This window comes from Scatophagus argus, chromosome 13 (assembly GCF_020382885.2).
Source record: "Scatophagus argus isolate fScaArg1 chromosome 13, fScaArg1.pri, whole genome shotgun sequence".
NCBI lineage: Eukaryota > Metazoa > Chordata > Actinopteri > Scatophagidae > Scatophagus > Scatophagus argus.
In genome coordinates, this window is record NC_058505.1 from 18,756,854 (window position 1) to 18,782,668 (window position 25,815).

At 41.5% G+C, this 25,815-nt stretch overlaps 1 protein-coding gene across 8 annotated transcripts in view; it reads right to left on the bottom strand.

Annotated features, from left to right (window-relative positions):
* The window catches only part of rnf220a (ring finger protein 220a), a 159,347-nt gene that overhangs the window by 31,371 nt on the left and 102,161 nt on the right, over positions 1-25,815 (bottom strand). For 5 of the 8 annotated variants that reach the window (XM_046409043.1, XM_046409047.1, XM_046409048.1 and 2 more), the window contains exons 3-4: positions 9,222-9,351; positions 2,658-2,709 (exon numbers count right to left, since the gene is read on the bottom strand). In XM_046409043.1, the coding sequence (XP_046264999.1) occupies positions 2,658-2,709; positions 9,222-9,351 (182 nt within the window). The remainder of the gene's footprint in view (positions 1-2,657; positions 2,710-9,221; positions 9,352-25,815) is intronic. The other 3 variants (XM_046409045.1, XM_046409050.1, XM_046409049.1) reach the window with 1 other exon arrangement.

The following is a 25,815-nucleotide window of genomic DNA, read 5'->3' on the forward strand; positions in this document are numbered from 1 at the left end:
AATGTCTGATATTATAAGACACTGCCTGTCCATAAATCTGTCTCACAACACTAAATGCACACACACACACACACACACACACCCCTCGTAGACGCACACATATAAAACGATATCCTCTTCTAACCCACTCTGTGACAAAGATAATCGAGGGAATTCCTCAAGTGAACAAGAAACAAGCAGATAATGACGTGAAAGAAGGAGAACTAGCGAAGAAAGGAAGAGCAATATCAATATTTTACAAGGCTTATTCCTGACAGAGCTGTGTGTGTGTGTGTGTGTGTACGCTTATATTTTCATGTGAGCCAGCGCTGGTGCCTTTTTTCCCTTTTTTTACAAGGCAGCTATGAAATATTTGTATTTACAGTCGTCTCCTATTAATCAAGTGGAAAGGGGCAGAGCAGAGGCTTAAGTGCTCGACAGCAGTAATCTAATAATAATATGTGAGAAATGACCAACCTCCAGTGCTGCCACAGTAAATTGGACATTATGCATGATGCTTTTATGCCTCTGCGTGAGCGTGTGTGTGTGTGTGTGTGTGTTCTCTTTTACTCAGGTTTAAAAAGGTCAGGAATCATTTACCTGGAGGCGTTCTGGGAATGTGCTTAAGTTTTATCATTAGAATATGACATTTAACGGTATTCTTCATAGAGATTATAAGTGAAGATCTTCCATTGAAATTTTGGCCTTTTAAACCAACCAATTAAATCAACATGCAAAAAGATCAGAGACAAAAAGGCTTGCATTTACAGCCACATTCAGATGAGTAACTGGATTCACAGCTCAGATTGTAAAGTGTGTTTTATGACTTTGCAACGTAAAAACTTGTGTTTTCCGTATCTAAATTCTAAACACATTAAAAGGCAAACAGAAAAGTACAAGTACGTGTCTTTTCCCACCTGACATGGTTGTGTGTACGTCAAGGGGTGTGTGGCCCTGCAGATATCACATGTTTTCAGTCTAACCCAATCACCCCAGCTTGGCAAGGAGTACACAGTGCGGGCTGAGCAACCCATAAGGAGGTGCGTTGGGGTTAATCTCTGGTCTAACAGGGCTGGGTGGCGCATACAGGGGAGGAGACGACGACAACAGGCCCATGTGCTTCAGACTGGCACTCTCCATTCTCCCCGGCCTGCCGCTGAATACTAAACAACAGCGGTGAGATGCGTAGTCACGGCCGAAGAGGAAGGCCAGCGTTCACTCCTGCTCTGTCTGCCCGTTCTCAAGTAGCAGGCCACCCACTGCGCTGTGAGTGCTGCTCTAAGCCCGGGTCAGCACCCCAAAGGTGTGTGGGAATGAAACTGGATCGCCTGAATTATTTCAGAGCTTTTATGTTGCATTCATGCGCACGTTGCACAAACTTTTTCTGCAATAGGGCATCTGGCTTTCACGCGGTCATGAGGGTACTTTCAGGAAACAGTGCACCAAAAATGAAGAGCAGCATAGAGCTATAAATGCTATTTAGTAGCATGTTTTCAGACATGTAGGATGATGGTGCTTTATCAAAATTTAGTCGTATCATATAGCATCTAAAATCCTCATTTACCTGACTACAGTTCTTGACTTGGTGAAGTATTCCAGTGGTACTACATAAACTACATAAAACGCCACTAAAACAATAATCACACCTACATTTAATGAACTTTCCATCATTTAATTTCAGTAGAAGTCAGGAATCAAGTTGAAATGTTTCTGTTGTGCTTTCATTTGCTAGCTGTAAGTATAATCAGTTTTATTTATATATCCCAAAATCACAGATTAGCATCAGAAAGCTTTAGAGTCTCTACAGCCTCCCTTAATCTTTAATCCCTCATCCCTCAGAATAGGAACGAAAGGAAAAGAAAGGAAAAAATCCTTTAACAGGGAAATATCTGTAGAAAAACGAAATCTGCGATGTTCATGAACAAACACGTTTAACGCATGTCAGAACCTGAAGATAAAAGACAACCACAAGATTTAAGGTTATTTGAATTTCTTTGAAGAAGTTTTTTTAAATTCAGAACTTTGGAAATGACATGTGAAGTAATTTCTAGAAACAAGCTTTCTAGAAATCTAGTTTACGTTTCAACAGGTCTTGCAACATGAACAACCATTCCCATCATAAAAAAACCCACTTTTTTTATATTTCCCATCTTTTTTCCTGTATTTTATTAAATCCATTACACCATCAAGCTGTCACGTCCACCCATTTAGCCCATTCAGTCTTATTCCTCTAAAATTACATTCAGATGTTTTTTCCTCCTACAGATCTTGTTTAGGCTATAGAAAGGTCTTCCTTCCTTTTAAAACCAGTCTTGGTGTGGCAGCTAGTGATGTGTTGAGATGAGTCAGTGGATGCAGAGCCTATAGAATGAATCAGTCTCCTTACAATTTGACATTATTTGTCTTTTTCTTCTTTGTCTGTCTGTCTGTATCTTGATGTCTCTAATTGGAGCAATCACAGTACAGTACCTCTTGGCTCTGCTGCCTGCTGGACCACAGGAGACTGGGACTGGTGTGTGCGTGTGTGTGTGTGTCTGTGTGTGTGACAGAGGTCTATGGTACAGCTGATTTCCCCTTAGTGCAGCAGGGAGGAACAGCTCTGGGTCTCACTACCAGACATATTAGGCATAAAAATGTTTAGATCCTGTTACATGTCAAGAAATTGAAGTTCATCTCACCTTGGGGGTTCCTGGAGTGGCTGCTCCATCCTTGGGTGACGGGTTCTTACTGCTGGAGAGAAAGAAGACAAAACAGAATTTAGTGAGTTTGTTATGTTGAATCTGGCCCCACATGCCCGTCTGCTTGTTTTTATGCATGTGTCCTATAGGTCATTCACTTGAAGACATTTAATTAGAAGGTATTTTCTGTATTTTCCAAGGAAATCATGGAATATTATGGTCTTCGGATTCGTCTCACCACACACACACACACACACTGACACTGTCTGCTGCAGTGGCAGAAGCAGGAAATTTGAAGGAAATTGATTTTTGCAGTGATTTGATTTGTCACTGCAGTCAGGCCGCGGTCACTTTGACTCTGAAATATGTGGAGGATAACTGGCTGACTTGTAAATATTATAGGGAAGAAGGAAAGGGGAGGGGTCAGAGAGAGAGAGACAGTGAGGGGTTTTTAAGATCTTAGATGATTTGAAAAGAGAAAGAAAAAATGACATGTAGCAAATATACCAACTGGCTTCTACAGTATTAGTTCACGTTACTTCCTTTCTGATCTCTTCGTCTGACACATTAACCATATGATTCTTTTCATGTCCTCCCTCCCCCATTTTTTGTTCTTCCTTCACCTCCTTCTTCCCCCCCCCCCACTTTTCTTTCTCTCTCTCTCTGACTTTCACCTCAATGCAGAGCTAAATGTCTCAGAGCTTGTTGAAGTGTTGCGACAGGCTTGACGTCGACAAAACGAGACAGGGTTGTCATGTTTGCTTTGAGACCCTGTTAGCACTCCAGACCCCCTCGGACAAACACACACACACACACACACACACACACATAGGCTGACGGACAGACATATAGACAGTGGTGAACCATGGAAAAGAATGAGCCTGAAACTGAACTGAGCGCGACCTGTAATCTGACAGCACGCCTTGGGAGACAAGGGATTTCATTTCGCCATGGATGGATGGGTGGATAATAAGAATAAGAAGCATAATTCATATGTCACTTATCTGAGAGAAGAATTTACAAAGTGAAGCACAGGGAGGCATGAGAGCAAGACAAGGAAAATATGAGACAGGAAATGCACAGAAGAGGGAAGGAATGCATGATAAGAAAGAGGGATGTAAGTACTGTGATGTGGAGTGTAGATCATGTCATCTCTCCTGTTTACACCAGCCATGAACAGATTCCCTCTGTAAGCGATGACAGACAACATCCACAGTCCTCATCCCATGAAAAAAAATAAATAAATAAAAATAAAAATAAAATTCCAAACTAAATCTGTAGCTAACTAAAGGGAGTGTGCCACAAACATAGAGGTTCAGTCAAGGGAGATGTAATATGTAGTGTTTTCCAAGCTCAAAGTCATGACTTTTGATCTGCATCTTATCAGCTCTTCAACTATATGGAAACATGATATTGAATTTCTGGAGCACCTTTCTGAAGGCCCAATCAAGCTGTATCCGGTTAGTATGTTGTCAGAGTTATTATTAGATATCTGTGTTAGTTTTCATTAGTCCTAATCTGATGTGATTAATTCCTTTATGATCTAAGATGAGTAGCCAGCGTTAATGAGTGTGCACACGTGTATGTGTACACTACATACAGTTCTGCATGTATTAAATATCTTTGTGCATGACCCACGTCTGTGAAAAGTTATCATTACTGTGTCTGTGCTGTGTGTGCACCTGTTTGCGCCTGTGTACTGCTACTGTGTGTGTGTGTGTGTGTTAGCAGCGGGCCTCACCTTCGCCAACAAAGAGAATAAACATGGTTGACACAGTCAAGCTCCTGTGTAATGCAGGGGAATCTGACAACACCACCACCACCTCTCTTTTCTATCTGTGTCTCTGTCATCTCTCTCTCCTTCTCCCTCTATCTCTCTTTTATTCATTACCTGGAACCTCTGCAGAGGCATCAACAATAACAGCCACCTCTACCTGCTTGTTGACAGTGTCAAGCAGCGACAAGAGAAGGAAGGCGAGAGAGAGGACAGCAGTCGCATGCCTGCCACGATGGGAGAAAATTGCCACAATGACAGAGGGGGTGATAGAGAGATGAAAGGGAGCGAACAAGGGGGGGAGAAAAGAGGTAGAAGGAGATGAAATGTGAGGTGAGAGAGCGATGTGGTGAGAGAGGAAGAGCGGGCAACTTAAAGAGAGAGATCGAACGAGGGAAAGATGAAAGAAGACAGAAAACGAGAGAAAGAAAGAGAGAGGAAGTGATGGGAGAGTTGGTGTGTCGCTGTCGCATCTCGCAGCTTCACACGTCTGTTTGCCCGCTTCTATGAATTTTTGATGGCGAGGGTTATGGGGCTGGAAATTCCAGCTGCCTGCCATGTCAAAGCAAGGAGAAGAGCGTGGAAATGAGCGGCACAGCAAAGCGAAACAACCACACAGACAGACAGAAGGAAAAGGACACGAGGGAGGAATGAAAGAAGAGAGACAAAGCAATTTAAAATGTGCCGTGGTAATGAGGCATGTGTGTGAACAGGGTGAGGACGTGTGGATGCTTCATACAAGTCTTACAATACTACAACATGTCAGACAGTACCTTCTCTGAACTGAATTTTAGGATAAAAGTATAGGAGGGGAAAAAAAAAAAACAGAATAGATGGACTTTATGTCCACTGACTAGAACTTGTCTGTGCTTTGAAAATAATACATTTATATTTGGACTCATTTTAGTTAAGTGTAGTAATGTCCAAAACGTGCTCATGTCATTGTGTAAATCCTCGGGCTGGTGTGGTCGCAGTAGGACACCAAAACAACTGCTGGGGCTGGACAGTGGAAAAACAAGTAATACTATCATATAATATGTGGCAGGTATATGATTTTTCAAAATAAAAGTACGAATAGAAGTTTAAATGAAATCAACTTCTTTCTGTAGTTTTAAGGGACTCTACAGTGATTTAGTGTTCTATTTGTCAATATCTATTTTAATAGTAAAAATGAAAACAGCACAGGCTGATATATTCAGACCTTTAGTCCTTGGAATGGGTCAACAGCCAAAAACCCTGGATGCTACATTTCCCCTAAGGCAAATCAATACTGTCTTTTGTTAAGTTCCTCTGTGCTTGGTAGTCTTTCAGGCTGAGTAGTACTCCTTGTGATGAGAAAACCCTCATGTGTAAAATTGTGCTCCTTTAAATTACAAAAACCTAGAAAAAAGCACAAATGCCGAAGATTTGTCAGAAGTTTTCAATTAAAGCTATTACATTTGATCTCAAAACTGTTATCTAACTCCCTAGATCTTATCTCCTTTTCTCAGAACAGCTATTAACAAAGTTAAAGATGTCTGAATACACAACTCCACAACTCCTGTAAGGGTAATGTTCTTAATCTGCATAACTTTGAATTACTCACATTACTTTGTCACTGTAGTGAGGTGTGATCACGGGCTTCAGTTGAGATGTTAATATATTATTTTTATGAAAAATCTTTCCATGGAAATCTAATGAATAAGATGAAGGATCTTTGTATTTTCCTTTTAATTACTGCTCATTGTCTGATGTTGTGATCTGTGGCTCCAGTGATCCTCCATTATGTCAAGTACTGATAAATGAGACAGGGTGCCAGGAATCATGCTAAAACATTTTAGACTGCAACCAGGCAAAAGTCTTTTTTATGGTGGCAGTAGGATAAAACAGATGGAGAAGCAACGGAGGGATGGCGTTAACCTCAAGATGCTGATTGCTTTTTGCTTTTTTTGAGTCGTCTGCTAGAAAAGTGGGAGCTCGCTCTTGTGCAGGCAAATTGATTATGGAGGAGGAGGAGGAGAAGGAGGAGGAGGAGGAGGAAGAGAAGCAGGGGTATGAAGAGGAGGGGGTGATGGGGTATGTAGATTACTTTGCCCCCCACGAGCCACCTGACATGTACAGGGCATGATAGATTTCCATTTCCTCAACTGAGTGTTTGTGCGTGATTTCCATGTTCTTACATGAGAAGCTGTGGGCCATGAACAAGCGACAGAGCTCAGAGTCACTAGAGACGACAGGTTGGCAATTGTAATCGCACACACACATGCAGAGAAGACAGAAGAGAAAAGAGAGAAGAAATAGAAAACAAAACAACAACATGCACAAGACTAGATATCTGCAGGAGAGATCAGGCACACTTAACACACCAACATACACAAGCACAGGCACGCACACACACACACACGCTTTCGTTTCCATACCCACAGCTCTTTCATTCAGCAAGCGCTGGTCGTCATTAAAGACAGATTTACTACAAATTGGACCAAATTCCCACTGTCACTTTCAATGATGGCTGCTACCATGCAGAGAGCGAAGGAGAGGGAGAGGCCGTGTGTGTGTGCATGTGTGTGTGATATAGAATGAGGTTGGTTTTGTGATATAACACACACATACAGCACCCTCGGCTTTAAGTTTAGCTCCTGCTTCCATCCCCCCTGACACGCATACAAAGTCACATTGACACATTTTGTGCATTTGCATGTAAAGGAATATTACATAACATTTTCCATCAAACTATCTTAAAATGTTACCACTTGCATCATTCTTTTCTCCCTCCTCTCTTGTCCTGTCTTTTTTGTCTTGTGATGTGTGTTAATGGCTAAATCAGCCAGCTGTGACCTTAACCACCATCCAATCACACTCTTTCCTTAAATGGCCATGTGTAAATGTGTGAGTGCATATTGTATATATCCTGTATGTGGGTTTTGAGCTTACACAGTATCTCAGATTGTCAGAGGGAAGGGCAGACTACTAACCTTTATTAATTATTGAAACGCACACACACACACAGACACACCATGTCAGACAGTGATGGATGGATGACCCGCCCTTCCTGTTTTCTGTTCTATTTTGTCTACCATAATCTCAAAATCCACTTCTTTTTCTCCCAGAGATTTCAGCCACATGTCCTGGCTTTTATCATCACCTTTCCCAATATTTCATGATTCTTTTGATTCATTTTTGAGTATCATTCTGCCTGCAGTCATACAAACTTTCTTGCTAACTTATTGTCTGATTGCCTCTACTTACAGGTCACTGCTATGGTCTGATGTTAAGCTTGAACATCCAAAACACTGGATAATGAAGAAGTGATGAGAGTGAAAAAAGAGAGCTGGGAAGGAAATATGGATAGCTGTGAAAAGAAGATAAAGAGAGGTAGGGGACTAAAGAGGAAATGTGAAGCAAGTACAAGAAAAAAGAAAGTCACAAAAGTAAAAAAAAGATAACAGGGAGGATTAGAGGAGGACTGAAGAATGGAGAAATAAAATGGCAAAAGAAGAGAACAGAAAGCAAAAGGGGAAGAGGAAGAATGAGAAGAGCTGGTACAGTATATGGACACAAACATGCAGGAGGAGTATAGGAGGTGTAAACGGGGGTAAATGAAGTATGATTTCCACGTGGGGTGACACTATCTGTTGCCCTAATCCTCCAGGTTAATGGGGACTATCATAAAGCTGGGCCACTTAGGTGGACACCAGGTCATACACAAACACAGCCTCACACACGTATGTACACAAACACACACACACACAGCCCAGTGTATGGTCAAGGTGAAATATGGATCCTAATGGTTGTGTCCCATCGTTAAAAGGGCTTGGAGTTGATTTATCCACCGTAAAACAGCTCGTGCATCTGCCATGAGGAGAAGAAGGGGGCAGCAGTGAACCTCAGGTCACAGGTTTGTATCCTGCTCCCTGTAGGAAACACTTAGCGTTACGTCGACCACATGCCTCTGCCTTTTATGTAGATTTATGGCACCAAAATCTAGCTGCTCGAAAGAATAGCAGTCAGCGAGTCCAACATAAAGGTTGAGTTAAAGCTCATTTGCCGTCCGCCAAAAATGATTCATCTTTATGAAGCCGTAAAGCATTTTGTCTTCAAACTCTTGTTTACCACTATCCAGGTAATGTCACTTGAATGAAACAAGGTAATGATTAGTATTAAGTATTTTACCAGCCATTTTTGCCACTCACAACTTAAGAATATTAAATACACACTTCAATTTGGGAAATTTGTTTATTTACTGTTGTACAGATAAGAGAGGACTGATATATATACAGAGATGTGTTTATCTCTGTATATTTTTATAAAGGAGTTAGTGTCCGTCAAAAGCTGCCACTGCAAAAATCAATACATTCAAGAGTCAGCTAAGTTTTATTTTGAGTTCCATTAGTTATTTAAGTTGTGATTTTGTTGCTTAAGTAGTATGCCAGCTAACTAATGCTTCTTAGCAAGGCTAAAAATGTCACTGAGCCAACTGTATTGAACACACAGGGAAATCACAAAGAGAAACTGAAATCTTCTAATGCGCCTTAAATAAGCTCACTTCCCCAACATGTATTCCTCTAAGACTGTTGGAAAGACAAAATTCATGTGAAATAGCCCTCTTTTCTGCCATTTTGACCAATGCCACTGCTTTTATCTTGTGCATTACTCATATGTAATTCAAAATCTGCACATTCATTCACACACACAAACACAGCTGCAGAGTTTGGTATTTATTTGAACTTTGAACTTTCATTCAATTTACTATAAATGACTGTGAGTGCATAGGTGAGCGAGAAGAAAAGAATGAAATATTTAAGGCCTACCTGAGGCATATAGTAGCTAGCCTCTCAATCTCTGTCTCCATGTGTTCCTGTAGCTCTCCGGGCCTGAGCAGAACCTGGCAGATGGGACAGATTGGAGCCTGGCTGTCATACAGAGACATCTTCTTTTTACCTGAAGACAAGAGAAGAACCAAGACAAACAGAGGATCATTAGTATGGACAAATAAGCACCTAAACACTTCTTATGTTCAAATCCAGACACATCCAGAGCGTGTCGAGCATCTGAATGTGCTGTAATTGAACCTCAAGTGACCACTGATGATCAGATTTAATCTTTTATCTGTTTCATCTGGTGAGAACTTCCAGGAATGCCACACAAATAACCATACAAAATTCTCTCAGTATCACAGAATTACCGTATTACAGCAATCGAAGCCTTGTCCAAATGTTGGACCCAAAAAGATAAATATGTCCAACTGTGTTAGTATTTGTCTTTCAGTTCAGCAAGGACACACAGGGAAAGTTCAGCATCGTGTCATTTTAGCTCCAAAGTCTGGGCCTGGCTGTTTTACTGTCTAAAAGACACACACATTAAGTGCATGTGCTTTACACACAGGCAAAACAGGGAATAGAGTGCCGTGCAGTCTGTACAGTGTCCTCTAAGGTCAAAGCAGATTTAAAGAAGTGTGAGCCATGGATGACATAATGCTGTATAGAGTCTGCCAACACTACCTCACTTCATTGTCCTTGATCAGCAGGGCACAGGGTGGGGCCCACCTGTTTGTATGTCTGCGTTAGTGTGTGACTCATTGTGTTTCTGGGGGTATGTGTGGACCATGTGTGTATTTTTTGCATCTTGCTGTCTCCTTTGTGTTCACATGTACGTGAGTATAGTAGTATACATCCTACTTTTTCAAGTTTACCTTTGAGTCTGTCTGAGCTGGGTAAAAATAACACCTATTGAAAGTGAGGACACTTCCTGATTTCCTGTATTTAGCCAATCAAATGGACTTTTTTTTTAGACTGGGAACAATAGGCTCCGCCTCAGTCAGGATATCCCGTTTAGACAACTAGTCACCAGGGCAACAAGAGGACCAGGTATGGGGGACTCCCAATCATCTGTCCTTGGTGTTTCTCACTCTCTCTTCTCTCTCTGTGTCTGTCCCACACACATACACGTACACACAAACACATATACATACACATGCACATCTGTCCCTCTGGGGACACGTATGCTTGCTCACATATTGGTCTGTCAGAACAGTTTCCTTCGAGAGAACTCATCAGGAGACAACACACACACACCCACACACACACTCACACACACACACACCCCACTTATCCTCTCTCTGAGCGTGTGTGTGCATACCTAGCTCTCATTCTCCTCAACTGCTGCTTAACAGAGCCACAGCACTGGACACGTTAAGTGACTTTGAAAAATAGGTAATCGATTACTCTCTCTCTCTCTCTCTCTTTCTCTACCTCTTTTTTCTTTTTCCACACCTATCCCTCTAATGCTCTTTCTCTCCAGCCTCATCCATTTCTAATTTTCTGCTCCCTACCATCTATTTATTTGTTTCATTTCTTTCTCATCCCTTCTTCTATCTCTCATCTTCTATTTGATTATTTCAGTGCTAACCTCCCCTTTGGTTCTTTCTTTCTTTCTTTCTCGTCTTCTCTGCTTTTACATCTCCTCCACCATGCTCCCTTCAGTATATTTCCTTTTCTCTCCTTGTTTCACCATCACTCTTTCTCAGCCCCCCTTCCTCTCCCCTTTATTGCTTTGACAAGATAATTTGAGTCATGCTGAAGCCGCCGCCATCCACCACAGCAAACAAAGAAAGATCCAATCCTTGTCTGCAGCTGATGGGGCTCTTTCTATTCTGCAGACAAACACACACACCTGGAGGACATGGACACACACACACACACACACACACACACACATCTACAGTCCTGCACACAAACATATGCCTGTGCTTGATTATTTCTCGGCTTTTCTATTGTCAAAATGTACTTTTTTTTTCTTTCTTAAGGTAAAGGCTTATTTTGCACAGAGTGAGTTGACTTTTTAGCATTTCAATGTGCAGTGATTTCCTTTTGAAATGTGGAATTTTCTGTTTGAATGTATTATATGAATGAATTGTATTATAAAAAAAATGACTAAAAGAAAATGTAAATGCTTGAGTGTGACCACAGAATGGCGACAATCAACAAAAGGAAAGACTAAAGTGGAGGAGTTTTGTATTGTGCGAACTGATCTCAGTTGATTTGAATTCAGCTGTCTCGCACTAAGGGTCAAAACCAAGCTGTTACCAGCAAACTCCTACAACAACCTCAAATGTAACTCACTCTGGAGTGATGGAACAGGTGAAAAGAAAAGAAAAGTGTGTTTAGTTTACCAAAACATAATAGCAGCACAAGATGTAAAATGTAAAACAAAATATGGTAACAAAACCACAACCAAGTGAAATGAAACACTGAAATCAAAATCAAAAGACTTGTCAAAACTTTTACTTTTCAGCCTTCTTTCATCCTGTCTTTTTCTCACAACCCTAATCATTTTTTTTACTGTTTTTTTTCTTCTTCATGGGTTTTTCCAGCTTGGTTGCTGTCACCATCTCTCACTCCTTTTTCTGTCATTCTGACCCCTTATGTTTCTTTCCTTTTCTTTCCGTTTCCCTCTCTCCATCAAACGCTCCCTAAGGGAAGTGAGTGATGGGGAGAGGTGAATGGACAGATAAATTCTGGGGAGGAGAAAAAGAGGAGAAGGGTGTGTGTGTTTGTGTGTGTGTGTGTGTGTGTGTGTGTGTGTGGAGGGGAGGTGTTGATGTGATGTGATGTCGCACAGCAGGCTTGTCAGTGCCTTAAAGATGATTAATGTTGGGGCAACACACACACAAACACCTACGCACTTCCCGTGTGTCCTGTTTTGGGCCTCATAGCTCACACACACACACACACACACACACACACACACACCCTGCGGCAGAACAAGGGTGCGTTTAATCTCAGCGAGCAGAGGGAAGGTATCGCATCCAGAGGAGGGGAGAGGAGGGGGAAGGAGAGGAGAGGGTTGGACAATAACAAGGAAATAGGCCTGACAGGACTTTTTAGTGCTGAGATTCTTTAGTGAAATGCTGGCCGGCGGAGTGAAAGAGGGATGGATGGATGGATGGATGGATGGATGGATGGATGGATGGATGGATGGATGGAGAGGAGAGGGGAGGTGTGCATCTCTTTGACAGCCATGATGGAGTGTAGGCTTGATCCCCCCCCCCCATGTGCCAGGATGGATTGTCTCATCTCTCTTTCTCTCTGACTTTCTTTCCCTCCTGTTTCCCTCTCTCAATCCCTCCTTCTGCTTCTCTTTACTTCACTCCATTTCTAACTCACTATATCTCCCGTTTTCTTGATTTCATCTTTTTGTTTCTCTTTCCAGAACCCCATCTTCCTCTTTTCTCTCTTTATTCAACCTGACTATCCTTCTATCCTTCTATCCTCCCCTCCCACCCCTTCACTATCTTCTGTCCTTTTCATCTCTGACACTTGATCCACTTAATGGCTCTCGCTGGTTTTTGTTCATGTCACAAAACAATATGTCACCCAGCTGGCAGGAGGCATATCCACTGACTTTTTGTATCTTCTGTCTGATTTATTTACTCACTGCTTTAGTACTGACATGTACACTATGACTGGTCTAACTCAATCTAGAAACACTCACGGCAACACTTGCAAAGCTTCTGTGTGACATGTTGCTGAAAACGTAAAATAAAATTGAAGAAAGTACTCAGTGAAATCTACTGCACTGATGGTTCTAACAGGACGTGTCCCTTTGTTACGTGCATGTCACTAAATGTGAGGCTATACTTTTACACTTTTAGACACATTTGCACAACACTTTTTGAGTTTCCATATCCTGACTGGTTAATTTGCATTTTTCATATTACACTTGCTCATTTGCTTATTTGTGTATTTATTTTTATTGTTATTACTACGGCATATGTAATTTCTCTGTCAAGAACATTCTGCTGTTTTTAATCCTTGTGTTTTGTCATCCCTGGGTCTTCAGCACCTGGCAATGAGGGTTAAGTGTGTAGTATACATAAATAATAATAATAATAATAATAATAATAATAATAATTATAATAATAATAATAACAATAATAAATAATCAAAAATATATCAAAAGTCTTAAGGAAAACAAAGCTTATACAAATCATGGGAGAAGTTCTTGGTAAAACTATACAGTTTATAATGAGAGGAATCACACACACACACACAAACAGGCTAGTAATTATAGACACCAGATGGAGAGGCGGAGGGAGTTAGATCATGTGGGCTGAGCGCAAGAGGAGGAATCTTCCGTCTTTTTTCCATCCCTTCTCTCTTTGCATTGTTTCCCATGTTCCTTTCCTTTCCGTTCCTTTCCACATATCCTGATTTTATTCTTTTATTTCTTATCTTATGTATTTTCCTGATGTTCATTTCTTCTCTCCTTCTTTCTCCTTTCTTCTTTGAGGTCCACTTACTATGTATATTCACAGCAGGATATTTAAAATTAGTGGTTCAGGTATCAGTCGCTGATGAACATTTAACAAATATCAATCATCATGAAGCAAGTTTAATCCCTCATAGCGCTTGAAGCATCATCCTTTATCTTTCTTCTTTTTTTTGAATTATTTTCTCCTGTGCTGAACACACAAACACACACACACACACACACCTTCTCTCACTGTCTCGCTGTCTCTCAGTGTCTCTCTCCCCTCTCCTGTGTTGCTTTGGTCCAGATGAAGTGGGGAATCAATAGATGTTAGATAGCGCAGGCTCCCAGTCACAGACTACAATGAGCTGAGGTAAAAGGCCACCTCCAAAGAGGACAGGGATTGTCAGCTCAATACACGCTCTCAATGGGGCCAGAGATAAAAAACCATTTGGGGTGTCCTCATGGCTCGCTGGGCTAAGAGGCAAACCATGTACTCACAACACTGTGGGTCCAAATCCCATTTAATGACCTGTATTGCGTGTCATCCCTTTGCTTTTATCTCGCCCATCATTCCTGCCTCTCAGGAAACAGGAGATTGCATGTAGGACTGTTCTTAAAACCAAACACTAAAAAGATCTTTCATGTCCTGGTTGCTGAATGGATGAGTATGTGCTACAGCGTTTAATGAGCTTTTTCCTTTAAATTTGTCCTCTTTCAAAGACACACTGGATTGAACATGCACAAGGAAACACAAAGAAATGTTTGACTTGACTTGTCTGAACTATTTTCTACCTTTTATCTTTTGCAAGGGATTCAATTCACTTGTAAATTATACACACAATCAGCTAATGAGCACTGCGCATGTAAACTGGATTTAAGCACAACAATAAGAGTCAGAAAAGAGGAGGGCCGGATTTATGAGTTGGCACATATGCAGTATGTTGGTGATCAATGCACACATACACACACACTGCAACACACTTGCAAAACACACAAGCACAATTTCCAAATGGAATGACAAAGTGTCTACATGTGGAGACTGCTTTTCTGTCCTTGAACAACTGTCTTCTCCTTGTATGTGCGTGCACACACACACGCACGCACACACACACACACGAACACTCTTTCACCGCCCCCCCCCTTGTTGTTGTTCCCCTAAATGAGTTTTCTGACATGCATCAAGTGTTTATGCCTGCTGCCTCTCTTTTCTCATCTTCCCCTCCTCCTCTTCCTTCTCCCCCCTCCCCTCACCGTTCGCCCGGCCCGTTAGCTATAACACCCGCCAACATCGGTAAACAAGGAAATCTCTCAGCCATGGCCCGGCGTGTAACCGCATTACCGCACCCGATAACCACTTCAAATAATGTGCGATAAGGGGAATTTGATTTGATTCACAGAAAGGGAAAGAGGGCCACTTCTGTTCCTCCTCAATCTCTTTCCTTCCCTTCTCTTATTTCTTTCTTTCTCCTATCCTTTCCTTTCCTCTGTCCCTTCACCCCAGCATCGTCTCTTCTGCTTTTCACTTAGCCCAAGGGTCCAGGCTTCCCCACTTCGCACCTGTCTCTTTCCCCCTTTATTCTCCCCTTCCCCAGAATGACATTGCCTCGCATCCACAATCAAATAAATCCCGCTGTGGTGTCAGCCTTCATTTCTCTTCTCCCCAACCAATGCAAGAGGAGGTGAGAGGCCCCGTAAAGCCATCATCTCCATAATGGCAAATATGAGCCCTAAAGCCCAAAACCAGGGGCCGTATTAACACAAATGGGACCAGCAAGGTGTGTGCGTGTGTGTGTGTGTGTGTGTGTGCATCCCCCAGTGAGGTGATACGGTTTTTCTCTTAAGTGAGCTGTGATTTAAGCAGGCTAGACACTACGCTGATCACTAGCTCTGTGTGTGTGTGTGTGTGTGCAAAATAGATGAGGCTGTGCGGTTCGTTCAGAGGACGTTTGATGAAATGGAACGGGGGTCAACTTCAGTTTGCCACCCTGGCTGCGTTATGCTACTCTCTGCATGTGTGTGCTTCCTGTGTCTGTCTGATCGTGTGTGCGTGTTTGTGTGTTCTCACCGCCTGACAATGATGCATGGCGCTTTTAAATAGCACTCCTCCACGCCCTGCTCAAAACTCATCACCAGGCTCTTTCACTACCCCCCCTCCCCCATCCCTCCCCTCTTTCCCTGGGGTTGTCACTTTTAGAAAAGCAAATGAAATGTCGGCACGCTGGAGAGAAGGGATGAAGAGATGGCCGGATAGAAGGATAGTGAGGGTAAAGGTGTGTGCATGTGTGTACATGTGCAGTTGCATTGTGCATGTTTGCTGTGTGTTGAAGTCAAGGGACTATTTCTGTGTGTAAACATATGTTTGTTGTATTGTAAGGAAAAAAATGAAAAATAAAACCAGCAGATGGATTTCTTTTACATGGACAGGACATTCTGGCATCATGTGAACACTGTGGCCGTTATTACATGTAGGATATTCATTCATTGTGTCACAGGAAAAGGAATGAGAAAGACTTTTCAAGGCCACTTTACTCTTAAACAGACAGCAAAAATTTAAAGAAGCATATGTGAAATTTGGAGGATTTGGCAAAACCAAAAGTGAAAGATATTAACTTGCTATGAATCATCAGCTGTCTGGTTTTGAACATATGTTGATAAATGATCATCTGATGGTCCCCGTGTCAGTGCGTGTGTGCGTGCATGTGTGTCTGTGTGTCACTTTACAAGTGTGTGACAAGCATGTGTAATGTGTGCTTTACTCTTGGGACGCTGCAATGCGCGTGTCTGATCTCCAACTACTGACAGCTGTTTATTCAATCTATCACCTTGTCAGTGTGTGTGTGAGAGAATGAGCGACAGTGAAGAGGGAGAAGGAACTAAATTAATGGAGCATTAACCAAGCAGTGACCCACAGAGCAGAGGCACAACTAGCCGCTGTAGGCAAAAGCTCAGTTCAAGATCCTTATCACGCACAAACAAACACACGCACTTCCTAGATTCCCCGCAGGAAAAACAACAATATGAATGAGCTTATGGAGTGAAGAACACGTATTTACTGTGGCTATTAGACCCAGTAATCTAGGAAAAATCAAAATGTGTAAAAACAATGTGTTCTTGTTGTTAGTTGAAAGAGAACAAATAAGAAAACATAAGAAAATCAAAATTATGAGGATTTCTTTTGCTTTCAGAGAAACAGAGATGTTTTTGCTTTCACTGACATATGACCTGCTCTCCTCTTGTCTCTGTGCTGACTGTCTCTTTTCCATTTCTCCCTCCTCAGCTATGTTGAGGAATAGGAGGAGGAGGGATACCTAGCAGAGAGGTGTGGGCGTGAGGCCTGTCGGCACTAGTTTCCATCCCAGAGGGCCTAAGCACGACAGGAACATGCCGTGTCAGTGGGCAAAGAGGGACATCAGCAAGTCTGAAATAGATGCCCTGACTCAGCCTTTAACACCACAAACATACACCTATAGAAGTAAGGTTGCCCTAAACTTTACTCCTCTATTAGTTACCCCTCTTTATCTCCCTCTTTTAATCACCTTTTTTCTTTCATTTTATCTTCTTTTATCTTTCGCTCCCTTTTTCCCTCTCCTCTTATCCCAGTCTCGTCCGTCCTCTCTCTCCCTCTGGCTCCCTCTCATTATCTCTCTCCCTGCTGCTTTCATATGGTCTAGCAGCTGAATTAATTACCAAAGCCAATTAACGCTAGATTGGCTGATGTTTTAACTAATTAGCTTTAATGAGGGTGCCATGGCTGCCTGCACTGTGTTAATTGAATCCTAACAGCGGAGGAGGCAGCCTGTGGAGGCAAAATGTGAGGAATGGATGGATGGATAGATAGATGGACAGATGGAGGCATATGCACACTTACACATGTACACAGGTTGTAATTGATGATATTTAGAGCACAACGCAGGAACGCCCACCCAGTTGTTCCTACTGGTTTATCATTAACATTGCAGGTCTGTTGCACAAGACACCTAATGTAAACACACTCATACTCATACAGAAAAATTAAAAAAAAGAAATAGGATACCATAAAAAAGCAATATGATTATGTTATGTCACTGTTATTTGCCTTGTAAAAGTTTGTCTTAGCTAACCAGCTTTTCTTAATAGAACTCATATCCTCACTGTGTATCTCCTGGTTATACCTTGCTTTATTTGTTATTGCAAAACGTGCCCGGCAAAGAGAAGCAGCAGATTAAAATCTTAGATCAATGTCATGCCATCTTCCCCATGCTGGATTACTTGCCGCGTACCTCAACTTCATTTTCACCTGCCTCGTAATAGCAGGATCATCAGAGATGAGATATGAAAACTATGCATATCTGAAAGGTCCTATGCATACACCTAAATTCCACATTAAGTCATTTAGAGGGTGTGAATCTTTTCACCCGTCCCCGTGTGTTCTGAGAGCTGCATCTCAGATTTTGGTGAACAGATTTTTCATATATTGTCATTTAAATACTTTGTAAGTCTCCTGACCCCAAACCACACCAAATCCTTTGGATAATTTAAAAAATGAAACTGCATCAAAGGGAACATAAACCATAATATTTAAGAATCAGTCTTTTGAAAACAAATTCCCAATGCTGCTCTACAAAGCTATAAACTACATATTTGGTCAAAATTAAATGAAGACCAGAATGTGACTTTGTGATCTGTTTAACCATACAAAAAACAACAACAACAACAAAACTTAAGCTGTGTATTTACTATTTTCTGGTTCTTTGTCACAGAGAAACAGTTAACTAGACAATCGAGGTAAATAAAGAAAAAGCTAGCTAATGAGGAAGCCCTTGTTAGACCTAGCTAAAGATACATTTAGCCTGATAACATGTTTCCCCTAGCTGTAATTAAGAAAATTAACACTTTGAACTAGCATTTTGATTTAATTTAGGTATCTGTCCAATATAAATGAAACCGCAGATCTTAGACCTTTATCATCTAAATGAATAAAAGGAGCAAATCTTGTCAGGATAAAAGGTAAATAGTCTAGCTTAAGGGAACAGTAGACTAGCATCAGTTTGCTGTGGCAACAGTACCTACAGGTCAAGTGTATATGAAGGTCAGTCTATGAATTTCATGAACAGGGACACTCTATGTACAAGTTATTATAAACTGTCAATTATGTATAACATTAAAGCATTACAAACCATATATTTTTTACACAGTTTCTCTATCAATCTCTTATAATTGGTAGATAAATTTCAGTAGCTAATAATTCCTTCCGTTGTAGCTGGTCACACATTAAATCTTTATTAAAACAGATCGCTACCCAAAGTGATCTGAAATGACTGTAAATCAGCAAAATAACTATGAAGAGATATGGACTAAATTAGGTAAACTTAAGACATTGTTCGTATCTTCTCCCATACTGCTGATATAAAGACATGAACAGGCGACAGATTGTCGGAGGTGGCTATAAAAATCTGCATGGCCGTGTAAAAGGCTTAATGATTTTAAAGTTACAAGAGAAAAGAGCCTGCAGTTTGTCTCATCCATCAAGTCTAGCACCGGTGCCTTCGCCAAATGGCCCTGCCACCTAACCTAGCACTTCGCAATCCAGTGCCAAGCACTCCCTCTCTGTCTGTCCCCCTTACACATTTTTGTCTTTGTCTGACTTAGAGTAGATTATTTTTTTCCTCACTCCTTGTGTAAAACTGATGTGAGTCGCTGTTTCTGGAAAGATTTTTTCCCACTTCTGCATTTGCAAAGTCTGCCTTTGAAAATATACTCAAAAATCTCTTAACAGAGAAAAAAGGAGACTGTTGGATAATTTATTACATTTGCAGGGGTATTTTATCATTTTTCATCACGTAATCAAACGTACCAAAATCCACTGCAACTGTAACACACTGGGCTCAATATCTCAAGAACCCAAGGTGAGCTCTTTACAGCCATTTCAAGATTGCGAGAGAGTGTATTATATCGTCTTAAAGGCCCCTGTAGACTCCTTAACCACTTCCCACTGCAGCACCCCCACACCTTGCAATAAGGTTCCTCTTAGACATGTTAACCCTTTGACCTGTTGTTGCAAACTGTAATCAATAGCACAACTCCCTCTGCCTCTCTTACACACTCTCATATGTGTGCAGTGTATGTTCTAAGTTCAAGGATAAGCTAAAATGCAAGGACAAAGAAACAAAAGGACGGAATAAATTAACAAAACCATTTCTTTAATTTGGTATCACTTTGCTGTCTATTTCTTGGCCTGTCACATGCTCCAAGCTTTCCTATCAGTGCTGAGGGTCCCTCATGGAGAAAGCACACAGATCAAATTCATGTTAACACTCTTAGATACACATATTCACACACACACACATGCACACACACACATATGCCTCAAGAGCTATGGTCACATGGGGGGGGTTCTTGTCGAGGGGTGGCACACTGCACACACGCACGTGCATGCACTGGGAGGAAGAACCTTTGCAGCACATTGACTACTGTAGTACTCACTGTAGACTACTGAACCTTTCTCTCTAAACAAAGAATACATGAACTTAGTGAGGGAGTTCAGAAATGGCCATAGAGAGAAAAAAAAATACATATCAAGGCTATGTTTTACTACACTGAGTGCTATTGCGTGTGTGCAAGACACAATTCACTCCCACATTTTATGTTACTCCACATGAATGCGTGTAAAATTAGATTATTTTTTATTACCCATATTGCACTTTATTTGCTAATAAAAGCTAAACTGATGGATTTGTGTTGTATGTTGCAAAAAGCATGTTTTCTGGTTTATTCTTTATGGGAACGCTGGTTAGCTTCCCTTCCTTTTCATTTTAGCAATGGTCTTTCTTAAAAAAAACAAAACAAAACACTGTTTCTGAGTGATACATGATGGTGGAACATTTAGATTTATGGCTTTTATTAGTGACACTGATGTCACTCAGACACAAAAAGAGGTCTAAACGCATAGATACACAGCAGCGGTGACAACAATAGCCAAATGTAAATCAGATAAATAGATGGAATTGAAAAGTCATTCAAACCTCATGAGCTCGTTGTACAGCAGATGCTATTGTAGGTGTGCTAAGTGTGTGTGTGTGTGTGTGTATTTGCGTGAGCGTGCGTTTGGTTGTCAGCGATTGAGAAGAACCTATTTCCTTTTGCTGAATCCCCGGCTCTAAATGATGGATTGATATCTCTCTCGCTGTGGATTATATGTGCATATGTGTGTGTGTGTGTGTGTGTGTGTGTGTGTGTGCATGTGTCACTAGCCCTCTCAGCCTCTTGCTGCCTCTCCTCTCAGGCCCTTATCAGCTCTTGTCACAAACAGAGGATAGGGGATAATCCTTCATACAAGGGGAGCAGTCTGGCCTTCCATCTATCTAGCTGTCTGTCTAGCTGTCTGCTATATTACCCCTCTCACCGGAGTGTCACCAGAATAGAAATCAAACAGACACAAAGCAAACTTCCTGCATCTCGGTAATCTCTGTTGGCACGACATCAATGGCAAGTTTGATGAGAACAAAACTCACAGTTTTTTGTACAGAGTTTGGTCAGATTGTGCAAAGATTGTTGCAGATATAGTGTAATTATCTGCACTAACAATAAACACTTGAGCTGAGAGTTTATTGATGGGAATTCTGTGTTTTCCTTGGGTGTCAGTTGTCCCAGTTGGAAAAAAAATGGACCACAGGACCCTTTGGAAAATAAGTGCAACCCAGATAATGAAAACTTTCCTTAGTTCTTGGTCAGGCCTACGCCTTGGGGTGCTGTGTTGTGGTTTGGGTGATTGCCAGGTCCTCATGACAGTGGGTGCTGTGGGTCACCCTGAGTTCCAAGAATCAGAATGTTCCCTGGCACCACACTGAGTCAGACTACAAGGGTTTGCTTGTGAAAACACGACTTTCACTGGATTTCATAATGTCACAGAGAATCATTTATACGCCACTCACATAATTGAATTTATATGAGCACTTTTGTTCTAAAATGAGATTTTAGAGACCAATAAAAATAAAAATAAAATAACAGGAAAACATTAGGACAAATTGTTACCCACACTGACTTGTACCACTTGAGAAAAGACCTGTTCCAGATGGAAAAATCATGTTGTCTTATTTTGGTTTAGCCTAAAATACACGAATACTCTATACCCACATGAGATTCTTTGTAATGCCTCTCTCTGCCGCCCTGTCTGTATGTCTCTCATTCCCTGTACAATAATACAAGCCAGGACTGGAAAAAATGTATGTGAAAAGTACATCTCAGAGCTAGGACTTGGCTGAAGATGTCTATCTGCTGGAGTGGGGTATTGCACAGGTCACACCTGAGGCTATTTTGTGTTTGAGTGTGTGTGCTTGGATTTGTGAGTTTGTGACAATCAGATACTGCGCGATTGCATCACATAGCTGCAATTGGACATCATTGTGATGTTTATGAATCTGCTATCTCTCCGCTCCTCAGGCCTATCATCTCTTCCTCCATCCCCTCCTTCTCATTTCCTTTCCTTTCCTTCCACTTGTGCCGTCCATCTCTCCCACTCCCTCTGCCTGGTGATATCACGTTGTCCAACAGAGGGGGATGTTTCTCTACACTTTGCTCTTGTGAGGCCTTTCGTATTTTTCTCTGAAGACATAATATTAAAATAAAATGTCCATCATTTCATCCACAGAGTTTTAAATTATATTATCATTATCAATTTGAGCCAATAAAATGAATCATATTTTCCCCCAAAGTATTTCCACCTGTATGACAGTTTTTGGTTCACTAATGCCCGGATAAAAAAAAGAACAAGACCAATGAGAGCAATTTAAAATGGATGGAAAGCAAAAGCATTCAGAATTCATTCAGACAAACTGAAAGATTCAGTGTAAGGCTGAGAAAATTCTCAGAAATATAAACAACTTACTGCATTATGTAGAAAAACCTAGTCACAGAACTGAAGATCAGGGTGTTTTTCTCAGCTTATGAAAAGTTGTTTTGGACATGTGATTGTCAGAGGAACATTTTAACAACCAATTAGGGAATGTTCAATCTGAGTAATTCAAAGTCTTTTGGGATACATGATTTTTTCACTAGGAAGTGTCATGGCTGGCTCAGATACTCTCACATTCTGTATAGAGACAGCTTGGAGGCTTTCAACTCTAAATACACACACACACACACACACACACACACACACACACACACACACACAGGGTTGAAAGTACAGGTCTGCAGCTCAGATCAATAGAAAATTAAAGAGACTGAAATGGTTTCTGCTCACATATTAACCCCTCTTCTCTTTTAGCCTTTTTTTTCTTTCCCATCTTTCCTATCGTCTCTCCTTCTCTCTTTTTCTCTGTGTCTCTCACCCTTCCCTAATAGCTGGTGCCACTGATGACAACAGTGTTCCAAACAACTTGAATATAGGTTTTAGTGACAGAAAGAGAAGAGATGTGTTGTTTTGAGTTTGAGCTTTAAAACCAGCGAACGAAGAGAGTGTGAGATGGTCAGATGAAGGGACGAGTGGAAGGATTGGGGGGGGGGGGGGCAGTAATAGCACAGAGACGAAAAGGGCTTTGGATACTCTCTCTCCCTGGACACACACACACACACACACACACACACACACGCCGTCTGGGGACTCAAATCTCAGAGCAATTTTCAGGCCGGATGATTGGCAGCTTGATGCGTATTCTTCCCTTACAAGACCGGCTGATAACTCCAGCTATCCCATTCCACGCCGCCATCCCTCCCTCACTTTCCTCTTTCTCCCACTCTCAAGATCTTTTTCTTTTTGTCACTGTGACTGTCTCAACAGACCCCCTCCGTCTCCACCTCATCCTCCCCCTTCTTCATCCCTCTTTCCACCCCCCCCCCCTGCTCTCTTTCTCACTCTCTCTGGGCCTGTTGTGCAGCTATTACAATGACAGAGGCGATAAGGGACATTTATCACATGTGCGGCGGGGTGAGTGAGAGAAAGCCCTCAACAGGTCTAAGGGGGGAACACACACACACACACACACACTACATTGAGACATACAGAAATGCACACACACTGCATGTATGCAAATGTGCAGGCACCCATGCACATTTATGCACATAAACACAGACAGACAAATAAACAGTCAGAGGTTGCACATGCTTGCACACAACTGCATAAACTCACACACACACATGCACACACACACACAGTGAAATGGTGAATCATCCCATTTTGTATTTTGCAGTTGACTGAGGCCAATTCCCCATAATTCAATACAGCTGAAAAATGAAACCCCGGTAAATCGCTACAGAGATTTTACAGATCCCCGCTTATCCTCATAATTCATTATTTCCAAACTGTAACAACATTACATTTCATTTGTAATGCTCCGCCTGCCTCAGCCATTTGCCAATTGTTATATCTTATTGTTTTTCCCTCTCCAAGGGGGAGAAAAGTGAGTTACTGTGGGAGAAATGGCGGCTGGCTGGGTTGTGCAGCTTGCTCTTTCTCTGCCTATCTAACTATTTGTCTGTCTCCCATGGCTGTCTATTTACTGTTCTGACTGTCTCTGGATCTGCCCTGTCTTCCTCTTCATCTGTCTATCTGTCTCACTAACTAAGCGGCTTTAGGGAGAGCACATGGGCAATGCTGAACACTGAATGAAGGCACACAACAGGATAATTTGTTGTTTTCATTTTAGACTAGTGATAATGAACCTATTGTTTCCAGCCTTACAGAAACACACGTACTCATACATAGACTGACTGGACTATTGTTTGTCAGCACCGTGGTACGGTCAGATCCACAGCTGGATCAGTGCAGGGCAGAGACTGGGACAAGGGTGGCGTGAGGATGAAGTAGAGTTAAGGACTTGGAAAGGAAGAAGAACGGGGGGAGGAGGGTGAAAGGGTGCTTGTGGGTGGAATATCAAATATGAAATTATATATAATAATATGTAATTATGAGTGAAAGGGAAAGAAAATAGTGTCCTTGGAAAAGTACATTAATTTTTTGATATGGGAAAAACAACCTCACTTTTTTTAACTCTATAACTCATGTTAGTTCTTACCTGCAAATCAAGTAGAAAAAAAGAAAAAAACATTCTGCAAATTAAAACATTGTACCACAACTCATAAGCTTTTGTCAATACTGCAGAGAAATGTCCTTTCATACCAGGCTCTGTGGGGTGGCTAAAGAAGGGCATTTGCAATATTTACAGCTTCAAAAAGTGATTCCTCAAACAGAAAAAAAAACTGCTCAGATCAAATACTGAAATTGCCATTAATCTGAGAGCTAAAAACATGCTTTGATCTCTTTTCCTCTCTCCAACACACACACTGAGACACCATCCCTCCTGCAATCTCCCATTTATCACAGCTGTAGCCACTCTCCAGCACTGCCCATGTTACTGTACCCTGTCACACTGCTGGCTAAACAAACTGTTCCTTGATATATGAGGGCCTACACCGGCCATAAACTTATTCACTTTTAACTAGCGTGCTACCGGCTTGGCATGGCCAGACATCACCTTTGCTGTGTGTGCGTGTGTGTGTGTGTAACGTATGAAAACTGCCTGTGAGAAATTAACCCCCTGGGTACTGCCTCATAACTCACTCCACCCTTTCTTTCCTCTCTCCTTCTCCTCCCTCCCTACCCCTACCCATCTATCTTTCTTCCTCAACTCAGGCATTAGTCCTGTATCTATTACCCATTAGAGTGTATGTGTCTTTGACTATAGAGGAAATTGCTCAGTGGTAGAAGGAAGAGAAGAAGAATTAATAATACATTTTTATATTAACAAGAAGAATAGCAGGCCTTATGCTGTATGTCTTCCTAGACGACAAGTGGTTTCCTGTTAGTGAACGAAGAGTAAAGAAAAGCGTGGACATCAGTCTTAATGATGTCTCCTGTTCTTCTCCTCTCAGGAAGCTGCCGCTGCTTTCTTTCTCTTTTTCTCTTAATTGAGTACATATTGATAAGACAAGAGAGTGTAAAGCTATAAGTGACATCAGGTTTATGGCTGAGCTTGTGATGTTGGCAACCTGGCACATGTGTCAACCTCCAACACTGCCCCATGTATCTGCTCTCCCATGAGGCTTTGCTGTTTTATTGACTCTATGTATTTATTGTCTCCAGTCAGTCTGGAGTCTATCGGATGACGCGCTAATCTGGCTGAACACGATTAACGATTAATTGATAGCTGCAGCGTTATCAATAGAATTGCCTCC